The sequence below is a fragment of the Scomber japonicus genome, chromosome 21, assembly GCF_027409825.1.
Source record: "Scomber japonicus isolate fScoJap1 chromosome 21, fScoJap1.pri, whole genome shotgun sequence".
NCBI lineage: Eukaryota > Metazoa > Chordata > Actinopteri > Scombriformes > Scombridae > Scomber > Scomber japonicus.
The window spans coordinates 17,227,581-17,246,773 of record NC_070598.1 but is presented as its reverse complement, the minus strand read 5'-3'; the positions used below and the strand labels follow the sequence as shown (position 1 = coordinate 17,246,773).

The 19,193-nt window shown below is 41.0% G+C and overlaps 1 protein-coding gene across 1 annotated transcript; it reads right to left on the bottom strand.

Annotated features, from left to right (window-relative positions):
- Window positions 1-11,185: 11,185 nt before the first annotated feature.
- slc35b3 (solute carrier family 35 member B3) lies at window positions 11,186-19,160 on the bottom strand. Its single transcript, XM_053342675.1, has 10 exons — window positions 18,956-19,160; window positions 17,750-17,986; window positions 17,427-17,548; window positions 16,999-17,153; window positions 15,031-15,138; window positions 14,474-14,571; window positions 14,247-14,339; window positions 13,709-13,820; window positions 13,339-13,408; window positions 11,186-12,288 (listed from the first exon to the last, which is right to left on the bottom strand). The coding sequence occupies exons 2-10, from the start codon at window positions 17,963-17,965 to the stop codon at window positions 12,138-12,140; spliced, it is 1,125 nt and encodes a 374-aa protein (XP_053198650.1). The 5' UTR covers window positions 17,966-17,986; window positions 18,956-19,160; the 3' UTR covers window positions 11,186-12,137.
- Between the last annotated feature and the right edge of the window lie 33 nt (window positions 19,161-19,193).

Sequence of the window (19,193 nt, the reverse complement as noted above, 5' to 3'; positions counted from 1 at the left end):
GAGAGAGGGAGAGAGAGAGAAGGTGTGTGTGTGTGTGTGTGTGTGTGTGTGTGAGAGAGAGAGAGAGAGAGAGAGAGAGAAAGAGCGAGAACACTCATCAAGGTTGGATCTCTAATTAGTTAGGTTGGCTCGCTGGGCATGCTCAGTGGAGACCCTGCTAGCATCCTGCTAGCACCTTAGCACTGCCACCACTTAGAGCACCTTGAAACCAGAAATGACAAGCTTAATATAGGAGAGGGTGGGTGGGGGGCAGAGAGAGAGCAAGAACTGAGTAGAGGAAAGCAAAAAGAGAGGAGGCAAGATCAGTAGATTGGGGGATTAGGGAGCATCCAAACACATTATAGGGACAGATCTCTGCTTCAGTAAGTGGATAAGTCACTTTTCTATGTCACACAGAATGTGACTTTGGTGTTTTTTGTTTTAAAGTTGCCTCCTCCAGGTACACCACAACCATTTGGCTGCCCTGCTTGTACCTGATCCCACCTGGCAAGTGAGGGTGGACAATATCATAGCTGGTTTCTATCTGATACCGAATAATACTGGGGCCAGAATCACCAAAACTGATAGTAATACCAATATTTTCCATAATTAAATATGGTAAATTTAGGGAAGAGGAATGAGTTTATGAGGTTTTTATTTTGTGAGCATTGTGAATATATTTTCACCATCACCAAATGATTAGCCACATAAAAACAATTTCTTTTTACTATTTTCTGTTAGTAACTTAAACCCGCAATGAGAGATTTTTTTGGCAAATTTGTTGATATAACAAGCTTGTTAGTAAACAATTGGTTGATGCGTTTCAGGCCTCTTGATAATAAGTCCAATATTCACTTTCATTAGTTCTGCTTTTGGTCTCCACCAACTTTTCATGGAAATATTTGTCATATCTTTAGCTGCTAAACATTCCACACTTTTCACCAGCTACTTACTAACTCTGTCTGTCGTATGGCGCTAGATGGGTAGTATACAGCGGAACAATGAGAACTCTGACACTGAAGCAAAGCAGTGTTGGGGCGAGAACACAAAAGTACTGTAGAAGATAGGGATGGATCCCTTATTTGAGGGTTGTATTGATAGTCAAAGAAAGACAATAATTTAGATCTAATCACAACCACTCCTAATGGACGTTTGTGTGATGAGATGTTCAGTGCACTCACAAGACAATCAAAAGTAATCAAAGAGGGATCTGCTACTAGCTATTAACCCTGCCTGCATAACCAGTGTTACCTTGTGTGTGTGAATATACCCCTGTTGTATATTTTGGCTTATGATGTCTCACGTAGTTGGTTTGTATCATCATATAGACCAGTACTGTTCCACCATGTGTGTGGACGTATACGAGCATATTACCATGCTCTGATGAACTGAATCATTCCCCCACTCTGCAGAGAAAGAGAGAGAAAAAAGATGGACATAATACGCTTTGCTACTGCTGCACACGCTGGGAATTGAATGGAGAGAGAAATGTCATTGCAGCAACGGGGGTGAAGTGCGCTGGGTGGAACCGGTGAGCGTGTGTGTGTGTGTGTGCACATGTAAGCGACTATAACCTGAGATCAACTTCACATTAAGAAGTGCCCTGTGGGTAGTTTAACAATGAGAGCGCTGGCTGGCTGGGAAGAAATATGCATCGCAGTGAGACAGAGAGAGCGCTGAGGTGATAGACGCACATACTGTATCATACTGTGCGTTTTGACCAAACATTGTTTAATCTGTTATGGATTTTCTCGCCCTCTCTCCATCTCTCTCTCTCTCTATCTCTAGCCCTGCATGCTTGACACTCTTTATGTGACTTTCCTCAGGTCTAGCGACTTGCCATGCCTCGTGGCCCGTGATTAAACAATGTGTCATGATTCAAAGTCAAATCTACCTCCGCTGAGCAGTGGGAAGCTGTCATCTTGCATGTTTTAGGAATCAAATTAGTTTCCCGAGTCTCCTGAAGAAGTGTGCCCCCCTTCCGACCCCGTTGCCACCAAATCTTTGCACTTAGTCAAATGTTTTCAAGAGGCAGCCAGAGGATTCTTGTTGAAAGGCGTGAAACATAGCATTCCCAATTACAAATTTTCTTTGAATTCTCAATTGTGGAAAGACAAACTGCAGTTAAAAGGAACTCCAAAGCGTCTTTTGCATTATTAACAACCATGATGTAACCAGAAAACAACTTTTAAGAGTGGTGGGGGACAAGCAAACAATTAGGCAACCGTGGCTCAATGTGAAAAAAACACACACAAAAAACAACAGTGCAGATAACGCTTTTCACAAATGTTTAATTAGACCGTATTAATTAAAGGCTTTCCTTTTCCCTTTCTCTTTCTCTTCTGTCTTTTCCTCTCCCCCTTTCTTTTTTTCTCCTCTTCCCTCTTTCTTTTTGTGATAGATCTGCAGCGTGACCCCCAGTTAATTGAAACCCAGGAGACTCTTCTTGCATAAAATCAGATTTATCTATCCATAAAAGGATTTCGTTAAAAATAGTCCAAATCCAGTGGCTCACAACTAAAAGCCTGCAGCTACCGAGGCGAGCCTGGCTCCAACCCCTTTCGCCCTCTCTCAGTCGCCACGGTGAAACAAGTGCTGCCTACTGCTAACTAGCTGGGGACCCATTAATTAATTGCAGGAAAATACAGACATTATGTCTGTGGGGCACATTTTTTTTCTCCCCCAAAAGAAAGAAATGACTGTGCGTGTATGTGTGTGTGTGTGTGTGTATGTGTGTATGTGTGTGTGTGTGTTGTCCCTCATCCACAGCTCTTCTGAACTGTCTCGAATGTCCCCCAGACTATAATAAGAGGAAAGTAATGATGGGCCATAGTGATAATGAAAAACCATGCATCAAACAAAACACACTGATTCTATGAGACAGGTCAAATGAATAGCTAGCAGAGTGGCGGGGAGACAGTCCAGTGTTTCTGTTTTCTACCATGGATGGGGAATTGCCACATCGCTGGTAAACGGAAATTTTTGGCAAACATTTAAAACTTTTAGAAAACAAAATTCATATTCATAGAACTCTGCCTCTGAGAAGGAAGTCATGTTTGGGGATGTGGGTTGTGTTAGACACCCTGTTCCTTAACACATTTAACAGTGAGAAAGAAGTTCAGCATTTATTGTGTATTTAAAATCATATATGCTGGGGTTTCTTGGCTGTGGCCCCTGCATGCTTGATGCCACCACAGTGGTCGTTTGGGACCGATGGTGGCACATGTCCAAATACCTCAGGATTTATAGTGCTACGGTCTCCCCCCTTCTTCCTCCCCCATGGTGAAAGAGGTGTTGTTGTTGTGGATCAGTGCCAGAGATATTGGTGCTGCCACGCCCTCTTCAGTTATTTGGTAAGCAGGGGAGGGGTCAAAAGCCGGGTACCTAATTAAAGCGAACTGGGATTTCAAGCGCATTCATAGCAGAAGCTGGGAGGGCCTGCCTGGAGGACGTATTATTGATGCAACACCCTAAGGACAAGAGTCACACATGGGCCTCTGTATCTGTAGGCTTACCTTATTAATTCACTGTCATTAAGCATATAGTGCCACCTCGATTCCACGCAACCACATTGTGACATTGACATTGTGGGAACCAAACAGCACGATTACAATTATGACATGCATGCATTTGCTTACGTGGATGCATGCATGTGTGTGTGTGTGTGTGTGTGCGCGTGCATCTATGCATTTATTTGTGAGTGTGTGTCTTGTTTGGCTGTGAAGTGATACATGATGCGGCTGTGTTGTCCCTCCAATCAGTGCTCCCAGGCTCCCCCCTCTCTCCTTCTACAGGAAATTAATAGGCGGCTACCACTGATGCGTTAAATTGCTTTGCGTTGGGCAACGCAGACAACTGGATTATTTATTCTCTATATTCTCCATATTAGAACAACTGCCTTCTGCTTTGCTATTGTTTTTAAATGAGATCTTGTTTCCCAGCGTAGCATTAAAAGATGCTGTATGTAATTGCTCCAAAGCGTCACATAGTTGGGGGTTTGGTATGCTATCATGTGATGTTTGATCAAAAACATCACAAGATGGCAATTTTCTTTCGCCTTATTTTATAAAAAAACCCCTTTGAATAAAATCATTGCCACTATATCATGTAAAACATAGAAAACATATAAAATACAGGCTGCAGTTTTGCTTCCAGTTCAATATCAAACACTTTAAAAGTCTCAGGTTAGTGGAGGACTACAACTTAAAAAGCATCATATCTAAATGAAGAATCACATTTCCTCCCTTAATAGTGCAAAGTTTAGAGTTCAGTTAGATTCCTTTGAGTGTGAGTTCACTAGCTCTATCTTTATGTTCTTACTGAAAAATATACTTTTGGTTGCTATGTTGTCCATCTGTAGCAAAGGCAGCACAGTCAGATGGAACATTTGTTTCTTTGAGGCAAGGTGCACTCATGCTCAATAACTTGTGGATTTAAGACAAGGTGAGGCATAGTTCTTCTCCTACCAGTCTGTTCTTAATGCTCAACAGCCCCTCTGTGTGCAAATATTAATGTTCCACATGATCAGTGATCAATATGATCTAAAGATAAAGAGCAGAGATAGGGTAGTGTAATACTTAAAGGACTGCTTTAAAGCACACCTGCTACTTACACACCAGCTGACATAATTTCTTTCTTTCTTTTCTCTTCTTGTCTTTCCTCTTATTCTTTGTACCCACGCAACTCCGCTTAGCTCTTTGTGTTCCTTCCATGTAGTGAAGAAGGCCTGTTGTTTCACTTTGCAGTGGAGGTCTCCTCTCCCCCCACCGGACCACTGTCAGTGGGAATCTCCTTCAAACCCCTGCTGCTGCCTGGGCCGGCATCGCCTCACGCTGCCTCTGCACATATGCATGTCATGTGGTGTCAGCGCTAAGGTGCGCTCTGATGTTATTGGGCCTGATGGTAGCATATTCCCTGCTGATAGCGATGATTGCCATGCTCAGGTATAGCTCTGAGTGTGTGTGTGTGCCCTCTGAGCCCGCCCTTCACGTTATGGTCTGTGCCCGAGCTGACTGGTTAGCCCCCTGCACCTATGTGAGTCCGCAGTGAGGATTCAACATGGCAGCTGCAGGTTTATGAGGCTGACTCCCCTGTTCTCTATGCTCTATTTCATCTGGTTCTCTATCCTCTTGCCCCTGTTTCTTCCCCTTCTTTGACTTACCATCCTCTTTTTCCATGTGGCTGAGCTTGGAATAGAAGGGAGGTGACTCAGACACTGTGGCTGGTGAGAATCAGCTCTCCGTTGCTCTATTTTGCATCCCCCAGTTCAATTTAAATGACAGACTGGTGGGAAGGGATGCAAAATAAGATCCTTCCCTACCAGGATGTAGCAGAGAGAAACATAACAGTGTAAAAGCTGTGTTTGTGGATCCTTTTCCAATTAAATTACAATCTAATCAACATAACCAACCTGCTTGTCTAATCCGTTTGTTTAGGTTTTTTAAAAAATGAACAAAATAAGATATGAGATAAGATATAGTAGAACATCCAAAATCTTATGAAACTTATTCAAATAGGGCCTTGAATGTAATTAAGATGAGTTTTTCAAACAGTATTAAAAACAGCGCTGAGTAATATTCAAGTTAGCCATGATTTAATATGACATTTACTAGATTTTCCTCCAGCACACAGCGCAGACCAAGCAGCACCCATGGGAATCTTCTCTCCTGGTGCTCAGTTAACATTCTACATTTGTCCAGCACTCTGTAATTTATTGGATCTCATCTGTCCAGGCTTTGATTTATATATTGATTTGAAAAATAAATAAAAGTGATAGGAACCTGCATTGGAGTGTAATGATGGACTGTGTCGACATGCAGGAGTAGGGATATGAAACATTGGGAGGAAATTAGATATTATGCCCTGAAGACAACTGCAGCCAGCAGCACATTCATTATTGGCTGGATATTTATTATTAAGAATTTCTCTTCATGAGTGACTGCTGCAGAATATTTTGGCCCTGCTCGAGCTACCAAAGTCTTCACAAAAATGGTGTGTGTGCATGTCTGTACTGTATAGACACTATCTGTTTGCATGTGGGCTCACAAACGTTTGCTGCAATATTGTCAGTAGATGCTGTCAAATCAAATGCAAAGAGGTTTGGTTTGTCATGTGTTAGACTCTTTATCACAGCACACATGCACAGTACTCACAGTTAACACACACGCACTGCTGTACAAACTCCTCAGGTGAAACTGAAAAATACATGCAGTCCATGTATAAAAAACCCTGATCTTTGTTATAAAATGCACAATTCCACTGTCCAACTCCATATGTCATCCTGACAGGACCACATTCACAGAAACAGCAGGGTAAAAAAAACACTGAACAGCTGTTAAAAACCAAAACTCCTTGCCAGGACTCCCGCCACCACTCTGCACCAATTTTAATCACAGCACAGTGAATTTCAAACACAACTATGGAGAAGGGCTGCTGTCCAAGCCTCCAGAATTTTTATTTCATTTTTCCCCCCTCCCACCTCTCTGCTCTAATCCACTTCAATTATGTTTTCTCCCATTTCTCCTGATCACTTTACAGCTCAGCAGCACCTGTGCTAATTGTAGCGGCGATGATCGCTGATATGTTTTGCATCCTTAAAGGAGTTTGAGAGGGGGACGACAGATAAACATCTAGCCTCGGGGCTTTTTGGGAAGCGTGGCTCAGCCTAGCAGATGGCCATCATATTATATGGGGAGAGTTTCTCACAGAGGCTGGGGGTATGGGTGGGTGGGGTGTAATGAGTCTGAGGTAGGAGGAGGAGGAGGAGGAGGAAAAGGTGGGGAGGAGGGCGCTATGGATAGGGACGGAAGGAAGGAAAGGAGGAAATAGAAAGGAAGGAAGGAAATTGAAAGTAAATAGGGAAGAAAGGAATAAATGCATGGAGAAAAGAAAGAAAGGAAGGATGGAAAATGCAAATTAGGTGGAGAAGAAAGAAAGAAGCTACTCCTGAACCTGTTGCAGTATTTTAAAGGGGACATTGTAATGATAAGACCAAACAGTCATTTGCCTATTCTCATTTGTATGCCTATCAGATAGAGCATGTGCGGAGAGGGGGTTCTTCTGTCTGAGTTAGGTGAAATGCACATGTAGAGGCACTGTCTCCTGTAACTGTGTGACTAATTAAAGTAACATACATGACAAACAATCTTTTTTAAGTTAGACTACGATATAGTTAATTAAGAACACACAGAACAAACAAAACATATAGTGCCAGAAAACAGACTTGTAGCGAAAAGACACATTTCAAAGTTAGCAAAGGAGATTAGCCCTACTGTTGGATCATGCTAGCAACATTAGCCACCCAGCAAATGAATACACATCAACTAGTCAGCAAAGGATATTGTTAGCCTACTTACATCGACCGCCCAACCTTAAGTTGACAGGTAACGTGGCTGAAAATTGGAGATTTAGGCAGTTTTGAGTTGTGCCTATCTACAATTACTTAAAGAAGAGTGAAAAAATCAAGATGCAGTATTTTTGCATATTTTGGGTGATGCTGAATAAGCAGGACAAAAAACAAATTGAGAAGTGTGACTCTTACTGGTTCCTTAGATTGTCATTTGGCATCACTTTTGCATCTCAGGTGTACTGCAAGACAACCCGCATGATCTACGAGCACCTACATAGAAGGAGCGGACACATCAATGGATGACATCTTAGTATGGGGAAGTGCGAAAGCTGAACATGAGAGATTGAAAAATGTTCTCGAAGCAACAAGAAAAGCAGATTTTAAGCTGAATAAAGATGAATGGTAATTTGGAGTGAAAGAACATTTTTGGGAACAGTGAGGGCATCAGATCAGATCCCAGAAGAGTGTTAGCAATTGAAAACATGCCAAGGCCACAATGCAAGAAAAATGTACAAAGCACAGCTAACTGAAAATGGAACAGGAGTGGGAAACATAACCTGAAGACGCTGCTCTCTCTTCTGACCCGGTGACACCGAACACGATTTTATCAGATGCATCACATAGTGGGCTTCAGAGCTGTTCTTTTGCAGAAGTAAGATGACTGGCAACCCATTGCATTCACACTCAATGATGTGGGGATGTAATACAGACAAATCGAAAAATAACTACTCAGTATAACATATGCCTGTGAAGGTGTCCACCAGTTCATGTCAGAACATGCAGTTGTAGATCGTAGACTGGTCTACAAAGGTTCGACAATCAGCTAAACCCTATTCTCCAGCACTCTGGCAGAAGTTTTCCCTGGCAGACCTGATGGTTTGCCAAAACTTCTTTGAGGCCAACTGAAAGTCCTTCTCCACCATCACCTACAACCGAAACTGCTGACGTTTGGGCCCTTTGGTACCCATCTGCTGCTTTAGGACACTCCTGGGCCAGCCAGACTTAAAAGGCCTCCTTCTTCAGCTTGATGGCCTTCTTCACAGCTGGTGTCCACCAATGGGTTCTTGAGTTGCCACCCCTACAAGCACTGATGACCTAATGGCCACAACTCTCTTTGATGCGTGAGAAATTCTTCCAGAACAGTAAATCATGCAAAGATATTCCAGTAGAACCCTAGAATATAATATGGACCTAGAAATGTGCCACATTTAGAACATGTAGACACATTTACAGTGATGTTACAAAAAGAAAAATGCAAAATGAATCCTGGTTGGTATTATCTTCTCATCTAACCCTCAGCAAGAAAACAAATATCCCCAAAATATCAAAATGTTCTCTGCTTATGTAAGTGTATCTCCTATTTAGCCAAGGACTGTGTGTGTGTATGTGTGTATGTGTACATGACTGTGTGAGAACAGCATATCCCTCACCTAGCCACCTTGCTGCCCCCACTGAACTGATTGCACTCATAATGAATGGGCTGCCAGCCCTCCCCGCTGTGGCTATCTGAGGTCGGACCACATATTATATAGCAACCTATCTGAAGTGGACCGCATATTATATAGCAGCCTATTTGCTGGGATGATGAGCTCTGGACACCTCCCATTATTTATTAGGAAGGGCTGCAGCCATTTGAGAGCAGAGGTTGGATGGCCTAGGTTGCCAGGTGGTGTGTGTGTGTGATGGGAGGTGGGGGATGGATAATGAGGAGGAAGTAGGAAAGGAAAAAGAGGGAGAGAGAGAAAAGGGTAAAAGCAGGAATAACGAAATAAATGATGAGAAGGAGTGCTAGCTAGGACTTCAATGTATATAAATTATGATTTCACTGATTTCTTTCATGTTCATTAAACCTGTAAAACAAGATAAAATATCAATCAACCATACATGAAAATATTCCCACACATTCACATTTTGTCATCTTATGGCTTTGCAAAACATGCACCAATGAAGGTAATTTATGAAAAAAGAAAAATGTTTGTCCAAAACAAAAAACAAAACAACAAAAAAACGGTTGACGTCAGTAGATGGTAAATTCCTCTGTGGCTATGAAAAATGGCCAAAATCCTCAGCGTTCTAACAGGGGTCAGCCTGCTTTGTTAGGTGTGTTCTCCTGGTGCTAAAAGACAAATGATGTACTTTGCCTTGGGTCAACTGGGCTTTCCCATCCCATAATGACCTTTCAGGGAGCTGCAGGAGAACAGCCGTTCCCACAGCGATGAAGCAGTGCTGTACGCTGCACATCAAAGGTGTATATAATGGCAAAGTAATGTTTTAACACTGGAACATGACCTCTCAACCTCTAATGGACTGTTTCACTGCTCATCAATCATATGAAAACAGTAGTTTAGCAAGGCGGTGCGTGTCATAAAATTGCCTGTTGAGAAAATATTTTCCCTTTTTTTGTGCTTGTGTGAAACTGGAATCTGCTGCCAAACAAGAAAGCATCCAAAGTCATTTTCTGTTTTCAATTGAGTTATGTGCTCCCAATCTGTGCAACACTTGCCACTTTGCTTTGGAAGAAAAACTTAGCAGCTCTCAGTGTGTGTGTGTGTGTGTACTGCTGTACTGCCAAAGGTTCCCTGGAGAAGAGAGGATCTTTGTCAGTTTGTCATCACACACAAGCTGCCAAATTTTATGAAATACCAAATTACTAATTGGCCCAGCGTTAGGTTTCCCGGCTGGAAGTGAGACTGTAATATCTGGGCCTCTATCAAGATCAGAGAGAGAGAGAGAGAGACACACACTCAGCTGCCTCCTGCTGAGTTGGCAAGTCTTTGTCATTTCACACCAAGCTATGACAATGATACACATACACACACACACACACATATAAAAATGATCATCAAGGACAAAAGACTTTCCATACACAGCATTTCCATGGTTTGACCTATTGGGTTTGCAAACATTTAAAAAATATATATTTTGCCAGATTTTCAGTACAGCACAAGGAAATTAATATAACACTTTATTGACATCTGTAGGGAAACTCTCTGTGTACCTCGGTATCTACTTAGATGTAAAACTGCTGAACATTAGCGCTGGATTTCTGCTCCAGGGCACTTCGGCAGGTTTCTTGGCACAGTAAAATCAGGACATTTATTTATTTTGTGCCCCCCTATCTTCACATGCAGAGTAACACTGTGTTAAACTATATTTTGCTATATATGTGCATCCTTGATTATCAGACCAAAAATAGAAACTTGTTTTTGTACTGTTCTGTATCTACATTTACAACTATAGTCAAGCTTTATAGATGAAATGAGAAACATTAACACACCAGTTCCTGTCAGAGAGGCAATCCACATCAAAAGAGCTTTGCTGTTGAACAGGCATAAGAGTACGATAAACAGTGAACAGGATTGGACAAGCGTAGATCTCTCGGGTAATGACCATCTATGAACTGGATTGCATTTTTCCCATTAAAACCAGATGTACAGTAATATTTATACTAAAAGCAGAGATTGAAATTGGGGTGTGGGTGCGTGTGAAAGACACCCTGTAAAACAAACTAAAAGCCATATCACATATAAAATGCTTGTGTGTGCCAGCAGAGGAATCTGTAGTGTCGCTGATGAACCAGGTGTGGGCTGTGTAACTGTTATCATTTGGAGAGAACGCAGACTGGCACATGACAGATGCGCAGGGTAGATCCAAATGAACAGGACAACACAGGCACAGTGAAGACTGCTGTTTATTTTCTGTGTAGCAGTGCTATCTTTTTTCAGGACTCCTAATCAAACATGCCCAAGGCCACTGGATGGATAAACACACACACAGTTTGGCAACATTTCAACTCTTCTCTCAAGTGGTGCAAGGGGAGAGAATAAGGGTTGGCTGACAAGTCACACACACACACATATGCAAACACACACACACACACACACAAATACAAAACACTGGATGAGCCTTAAGAGAAACAACATGTTTTGTTTTATTGTAAAAAGAGTGGTACCCTTTCACCCAAACACATGGTTTGCAAATTATGGCAGTTGATGTTGAATTGTTGATGTACAGTGGAGCAAATATCTCCTTCTTCTCCGAAATATCCCCATATGATCACACATCTTCATGATTTAGGGCACAGTCAGTTAATAATTACCAATAAACGATGAAAAAAAGTCACTTTCATCAAGACAATAATTATGTAAATCTGTTTTATCTTCTGTCTTTCTGGCACATGCGGTGGCAAATATGCCTTTTTATCAATGATTTTTTTTTTAAGGTAGGGGACAAACATTCATCTCAGACATGACACGTTGTTCTGTACTCTTTCCTTCCAACATTTCAGCTTTTCAAACCACTGAAGGGTTTAAGTGTTTAAGTCTTTTCCAGTGCAAAACTGTGCGATTTGGTTAGCTAAGGCGCTGGCTTCCCTTTAGAGAGTTTTTAAGTTCTTGGTGGTGCCCTCAATGTTGGGAATGTTTCTGTGGGGCTTGTAACAATGCTTTAAAATGGCCCACTAGCCTTGATCATCTTTTTAAAAAATAGTTAAAGTTCCTTCAGTTTACTGCAGATAGTTTGGATTATTTCAGTTTTCCATCAGAATTACACCTTTGGTGTACTGGTTGCATGGGAGACAGGAAACAGTGACTTCATCATCCATCGTAGTGTGTTTCAGCTGTTTGTGAGGCTGATTGGCAGTCAGACACTGTATACCCATCCTTGGCTCAAAGTCGATGGTGATGAGGCCCATAGCCGGGGCACATGCTTCAGCATATCTCCTGAGACAGGAGGGCCTCTGAACTCTACACATCTGAAGAGACATACAGTGTGCCTGCACAGGACTTCCAACTTCGCCTGTGGGTGCCTCCTATACGTTTTGTGAGAGAAATCGGACTTTCTTTCCTGTCAGCAGCCAGCTCCTGAGGTCCTTGAAGGAAGGAAGCTTCATTTTGTCTCTGTTTTTACTGTAAACATTCAAGAAGATGCCAAAGAGCACCAGAAGGCCGCCCCAAATGTACCTGAAGAGGGAGAGACACAGAGGTTAGATATTTTAAAAGGGAAAGAAGAAGAAATGTAATTAACTGCAAACGAGGATGCTAATGAATACTATCCTAAGAACTAGATATGCAATATGAATAAGAGCAGAGTTTAACAGTGTGCTCATGTAAAGACTTAATCTGCTTGCTGTGGCCAACACTACAACAGTTTTTAGAGCTGAGGAGACAAATATTTGCCAACCCAGGGAGTGGCATTATATCTTTAAGACTAGCACTGACAGACCCATCAAATACATGAGTCACAGAATCGTTGATATGGCGTTGACTGTCACCGATAGACGTAGGTGACAGCACTCACCATCATTATCAAAACCTCTAATAAGGCAATATATTTTATAGGAATGGTGGTTCATCCCTTGAGTAGAGTTATAGTTCTGCTCCAAGAAGCACAGAAATTGCTCTGGTGATTTGTGGTTGCAGACTCCTTAGACATTTTTTAAATATTAAAAACATTAATTTATCAGCCCTCTGTATTTCACCATGCATTGCGGTTTTTCTATAAAAAAAAAAGGTAGAAGAACCAAAGCTGGAATTCGGTCAAAGCAGCAATTTACTGATAGGATATACACTATTCCAATAATAAAGAAAAATCTCTTAGTTTAAAAAGTGTAAACTACAGTAATTCAAGGGACTATGAGCCTGGTCACGGTGGAGGGCACACACCAGCTGGAGGGAGAACAAAGTTGGCCAAGAAGATGCACTAAAGTTTTTTTGTGTGTTGTGTGCATGTGAGTGTGGAAAGTCACGATGGAGAAACAGAGCGGGAGAGGTACAGTAGAAAACGAGACCCTTTTGACAGCAGAGAGGAGTTGAAGGGTGAGCTAGAGAGTCAGAGACAGGCAGACGGAGCAGAGGAGTAGTCAAGGAAATGGAAATAGACTGAGGACATGAAAACCGAGGGCAGCAAAGCCAAATCCAGTTTTATTAGTCAAAGGAGAGGTCAGCGGTCACACTTCAACTTACTTTAAATGAGAAGAAAACTGATCAAAGTCAAAAGGTGACAGTACTTACTGAAAAGTGAAAGGTTTTGCGAAGAACATGAAGGAAAGTACGATAGTCATGGCCTTTCGCCCGGTGGTTACTGCAAAAGAAGTAAAATGCAGTCATGAGTTACATTAATGCCTTTTACATGACCTCTTTTTTAAATTAGGAAAAAGAAACAAAAGCAGATGTAACTTTCTAACCTGAGCTATATTCAAAGACATACATCTTCTCTTTAGATATGGGGAAAATATGCTTAATTGCTTACAAACATAATTACGGTACAGGATTTAAAAAAATATATATTTCAAGAATAATGACAATATTTTAAATGTCCACATTTCAATCCAAATCTAAGATAAATCAGATTAGAAGAGATTTGACAAAGTGTTGTTCTGACCTGTCACTGCAACCAGGGCGCCAAAGAGCTTGATCAAGGCCAACACGAAGGAGATCCCGAAATAACCCGTAAGAGAGAAGAAGAATGCGTAACCGTATGTCTTCACAGGATGCTGGCAGGAAGGAGAGAAGAAGATTGGATACATTTAATATCTACTCATCACTGACCGTTGCATCTTCCTGATTCTGCAGTAATATCAGGACACTTCAGAAAGGAAGGAAAATGAATTGGTGAACCGCAAAGTGCTTACTGTATTATGATTAAAATCGATGTATGAGGATGTGACGCATGAATGAAAAAATAGCAGCCTGTCACATTTCAAAAGGTTATGGAAGAGTGAAAGCACATATCATCATATGCTGTTTATTTAAGCAAATTAAATCAGTTCATCGGAAAGATAAGATAGGAGTTTTGCAATCTGTTAGCACGTGAAAGTGGATAAATTGTGTAAATAACCCCCTGTGATAATAAAGTCTGTGTTCAGCTATATTGAATGCCAGTGGTATCTCATATTATAATTGTCTAGAGGTTTACTTACCTCTGAGCAGAATGCTACCGCTGGTCCCAGCCCACCCAAACACAGCAGACCTGTCAGTATGTAGATAAAACCAATGGAGTACGAGTACAGCACCTGTAAACACAACACCACATTGATCGCAACATCAGTTATCACATATCTCATAGCCAAAACATGGACCATCCAGCAGTCAAACAGAGCTACATACTTTATCATCCATCTGCTCTTAAGTTAGATAAACAGGGTACCATTTCAGAGTTGGAGCCATTATGGAGTTTCATGGCTTTCTCCTGCACGTTTCCGATGGCGGCGTCTGCACACAGCGCCAGGGAAATCAGAAGAACGCCTGCACGCCACAAACATATCAGAACTTTTTTTTTAGGGAAGGCACATGAACAGACAAATCATTTTAGCTGTAAAGGTAGGTTTTAAGAACATTGGGAAGTCATTAAGTTTTGTATTAAAACTATATTAAACCTGTCATAAGTTCATTATTTTCAGTTTGTATAAAATTAACTATACAGCAGAATTCAATTTTTTTTTAACTCAAATTTTGACACAAATCTTTTAGGAATCAGAGAAACTAAACCTAATAGGTAAAGTCCACTGAATTAAAAGCCTTTATGTGTATTCACAACCAATAATTCTACAAATAGGAGAGTTACTTTAATTATTACAATTTTTGGGGCTAATCACAAACAATATTATAGCCACACGTCTCAGCTTTATTGCAATGCCACACCTAACTTTTAAAAACCTAACCTTGAGTTTGCAGGATGGATTGTTAAGAGCAAGGAGATATTACCTGTAACATTGAAGGTGGGGGCCACTTTGCTGTCAGCGAGTGTAAACCAGATAAGTCCCAGACTCATGCAGAGAGCAGCTGACACATCAGCCACATTATAGCGTTTACCTGGAAGACAAGGAACAATGCACTGATTCCTTTCAAATGTTCTTTTATCTGTAATTCTGAAACCAGACACTCTTAAAATCATCTGAATCAAATTTGGGAAACTTCACAAAGGAAATATTTAAGAAGTCATAAAAGCGAGACATCTAAATTTAAATATAAAAAGGCACTGGTAAGATTTCCAAAACCTTTAACAACATCACAAACACAGAGAAGTCAAATTCAGACATTACACAGGGAGAGTAATTCCCCTCAAGCACAGCCTGCAAAGAAATCTTCAGAAGATGATCTTCCTCTTTTAAATAAAAGAAGTTGACATTGGACTCAGGTTAAAATGGAACTAAAAGTTTTTGCAACGGGCACTTTTCACAATTCAAAGTTTCTGAAGTTGTGCACGTAACAATCCACGGGAAAAAAAAAAAGAAAAGCTGTGTGAAAAAACAACAGGATGAAGGAGTCTGCCAAAAACAGGCTGACTGATGGATGCCTTGAGGATGACAAGGGGACGCAGCATCAGGTTGGCCGTGCTCTGCTTTGATTCCCTGACTTGCCTTTGAAGGGTCTCACATCAGATGCAACCCTAACACCCTCCCCTCCCCTCCATCTACCCATCCCTCTCTCTCACTTTCTTTTCCACTTTGCATTCTAAGTGAACAAATTCTGTTTTCCACTCGACCCCTTCAGGGACCATGGTCCTTACATCTACCCATCCAGAGAGATGGAGGAAGGGGGGGAGGGTGTGGGGGGGGGGGATGCACAAAAACCTGTCTGACGTTGAGGACGCAGAACCTTGAGAGGGCCGGTGTGAGGATGAAAGGACAGACAGAACCGAAAGCAGGGAGAAAACAGTGAGTACTGCCGACTGGGCTCTGACAACCGAAAACAACAGATGTGGATAAAAAGGAGGCACCTAGAGTTGAAAGGTGGTCATCGCTTCAAAGGAAACGTGCAATGACAGCAACAAGTAAAAAGATGTGTCTTCTCCAAAAATTACCTCTCCTGACTGATTATGAACTACTTTTAAGTTCACTCAAGAAAAACATGGAAATTTAAACTGCAGTTATTTAAGTAATGATGACTACTTTCAGTGATTCCTTTATCTACTGAATAAAAATACTAATTATTACATTTACTTCAAAGTTTTTGAATCCTAGGAACGAAAATCTAATTCCTGAATATAATGAATTATTCAAATGTCAAATACTTAACCTTTTTGACCATACACGTTTAAGCTACATTCTCTTTTAAGATTAAAGAGTTGTCTTAATTATGAAAACTTCAAATCCAACACAATGAAATATCTGAGTCAGTGTAGAATTCCAGAAAACAGACTGAGAAAAGTTTAAGTTGAAAATCTTGACTTCAGTTAACCTTAACAGTTAATTGAGGTTTAAGCTTTCCACTTTTTCCTACTTTGATAATTTCATAAAGACAGAAGCAAAAAGCACCAACACAAACCACACCAAAGTAAATACTTAGATAAATCTGCAGTGTGGAACTTTTATATATAAATGAACATCCCTTACATTCAAACCATCGTTAAATGAGTTCACACAATGCTGGTTAAGCTTATCACTGTCAGATAAATCTTTCTATATAAAGGAGTTCTTAAGTGTGCCCCCAAGGACGTGCACCAGCCAAACTAACATTAAGGGATAAAATTATTTAATTGTGCGGCTCTCCTAGACTTTTCAACTGTTATCGGACCAAAAATTCTGATAGTGAAATTAGTCAATTTGTGGGGGTTGTATGACACAGCTGTGACATAACCACGTCAACAGTGTTTTTGTAATTACTCAAAAATCCTGCACTGCAGCTTTAATGTTTGATCTGTAAATACATATATAGATACCATCAGCTGACCTTGTATAAACACTCCTCCGATCATGACAGGGATGAGTTTACAGCACTTGAAGATAACCTGTGTTGGGTAGTTCAAGTAGCCCAGAGAGGTATTAGACAGGCCCATGGTGCCCACCGTTAGGAATGCTATGATCATATAGGTCTTCCCTGGTATCCTGGAAGACAGGAAGAATAAATGAATGAGAAAAGTATATTTCTGCTGCAGCAGTATGGACAACTCCCCCCCAAGTGCTTCAAGAAAACAAACAAATTAAAAAGACGTTCAGCAACAGGTGCTCACAGGTGTATCCATTCATCCAATCTTAAGAATAGCATCATGCAGTATAAACTCCTGTTTTGCTTAACAGCATAAAAACAATCTTTACATGGGTCACTGTTACAAAAAGTTGACTACAGACATTTATTGGGATTTTTAGGGTTAGCTGTACCTTCTGCGTTTGTCCTGTGTGAGCTGAAGTTCCACCAGTCCAAACATGGAGTAGAAGCCAAACTGGACCAAAGTGAGGTACCAACCAAAGGGCTTGAATCCCTCTACAGAAAATATCAGCTCCTGAGTGGAGGAGAATCACAAATAAGGACATAATCAGGTAATAATAACTTCATGATGCATGCACACAGACACACCTACACAACAGCAGGACTTCTTCATTGTACATAACTCACTTCAACTCCTATTTAAGATATTTTATATACATGTGTGTGCCAGTGCATCACTCATATTGTGTGTTTACTTTCTGGCTGCCAACTATACCTGCAGATATCCATATATGAGGTAAAAGAGGAAGACTCCAGCCACACAGATGAAGAACTGTGTGGGGGAACTGAAGCTGCTCAGGTTGATTCCCAGGACCCTCAGTTCCTCCACGGACTTTATGTGTGGTGACATCACCTCGGTGGATGACGGTATGGAGATTGAAATGTGCTTCCGTGAACTGTTGTAGCCCACCAGGCCATACTTGGCACTCATTGTGTGTGCGGCTGCTGGGAGCTGCGTGAACACAAAGACAGAGATGAACAATGATCACATTCATTATAGGTCTGTTTTTCTCCTGCTGAAGTGCTGAACACAGTCAAAGGCTCTAGTAGGAGTAAGGCAAGTGGGAGACGCCATTCCTCTCGTCATTAATTTGTATTAGCAATGCAGACTATGACAGCATTCAAACTATATGCAGTGCAGTAACTAACATGACCTAACTAACCTGAAACAACAGTGAAATTATTCTCATCTAACAGCTTTCCTAGAGTAGTGCTAGTTCCCACTTACTTTAAACTTGTTGCACCAACATGCCAACGACAGGATGATCTGACAATTTCTGTATCATTTAAATATGCAAATGATTATTGTTGACAATGCTTTGCAGAGAGCTACACTTCTGCAAGTTAGTCAGCGTGTAATGCAGTTTTTATTAAAGTGGAAACATTATCAGTTCAAGTTTCGACATGTATGCAACACTTGCACAATCCTACATTTGTATTTTTCCAAATCTCCAGTTTCATGAGTTAAAACGGCATCATAACAGTGTCGATCTTTTATTCCATGACATAAAGGTTTTGTTATTCTTCTATCACTCATGATAGACCTTAATGTATTATATTCAGACTTATTGAGGTGTATTCAACAAAGCACGGCATGTTATTAGCTGTGAATATTTATGGAAATGTGGGAAGAAAACAATGACATGTGCTACTTAATCCTTAATCCGAAGAGACCAAACCTTAGATTGTCATGTGAGAAAACAATACATGCCTTGTTAGAAAAAGTATGATAGCCAGTGAAGCTACCTATGCTACATTAAGCTACATGACTGCTAACAACTTAATCACAAACAGAAGCTGTCATTTGATCACCTAGCACAGTCATAAGACCAGTCGTTAGTCTACATATATGAGAGAATTACAACTAATAACAGACAGTATTTTTTTTAAATCCCTGTCGCTGCTTTCTTAAGCTTGTTACCTTCGACAACACTTCCTGGTTCCTTTACGTTAGCTTATCCTCTTCTTCAGAGGGTGTTCCGGTTGAAATCCATTTCCCTGGACATGCCGGCTTCATCTCCTGTACATTTCCAAACCTCCCATATTTCCTTCTCCGATGACAAGCAGCCAAAACACGTTAGGTAAGCTTGTTAGCTCGTCGGATGCTAACAGTTACCTGTAGCAGAAGCGGCCAACAACTTCCGCTCTGCTACGACCCC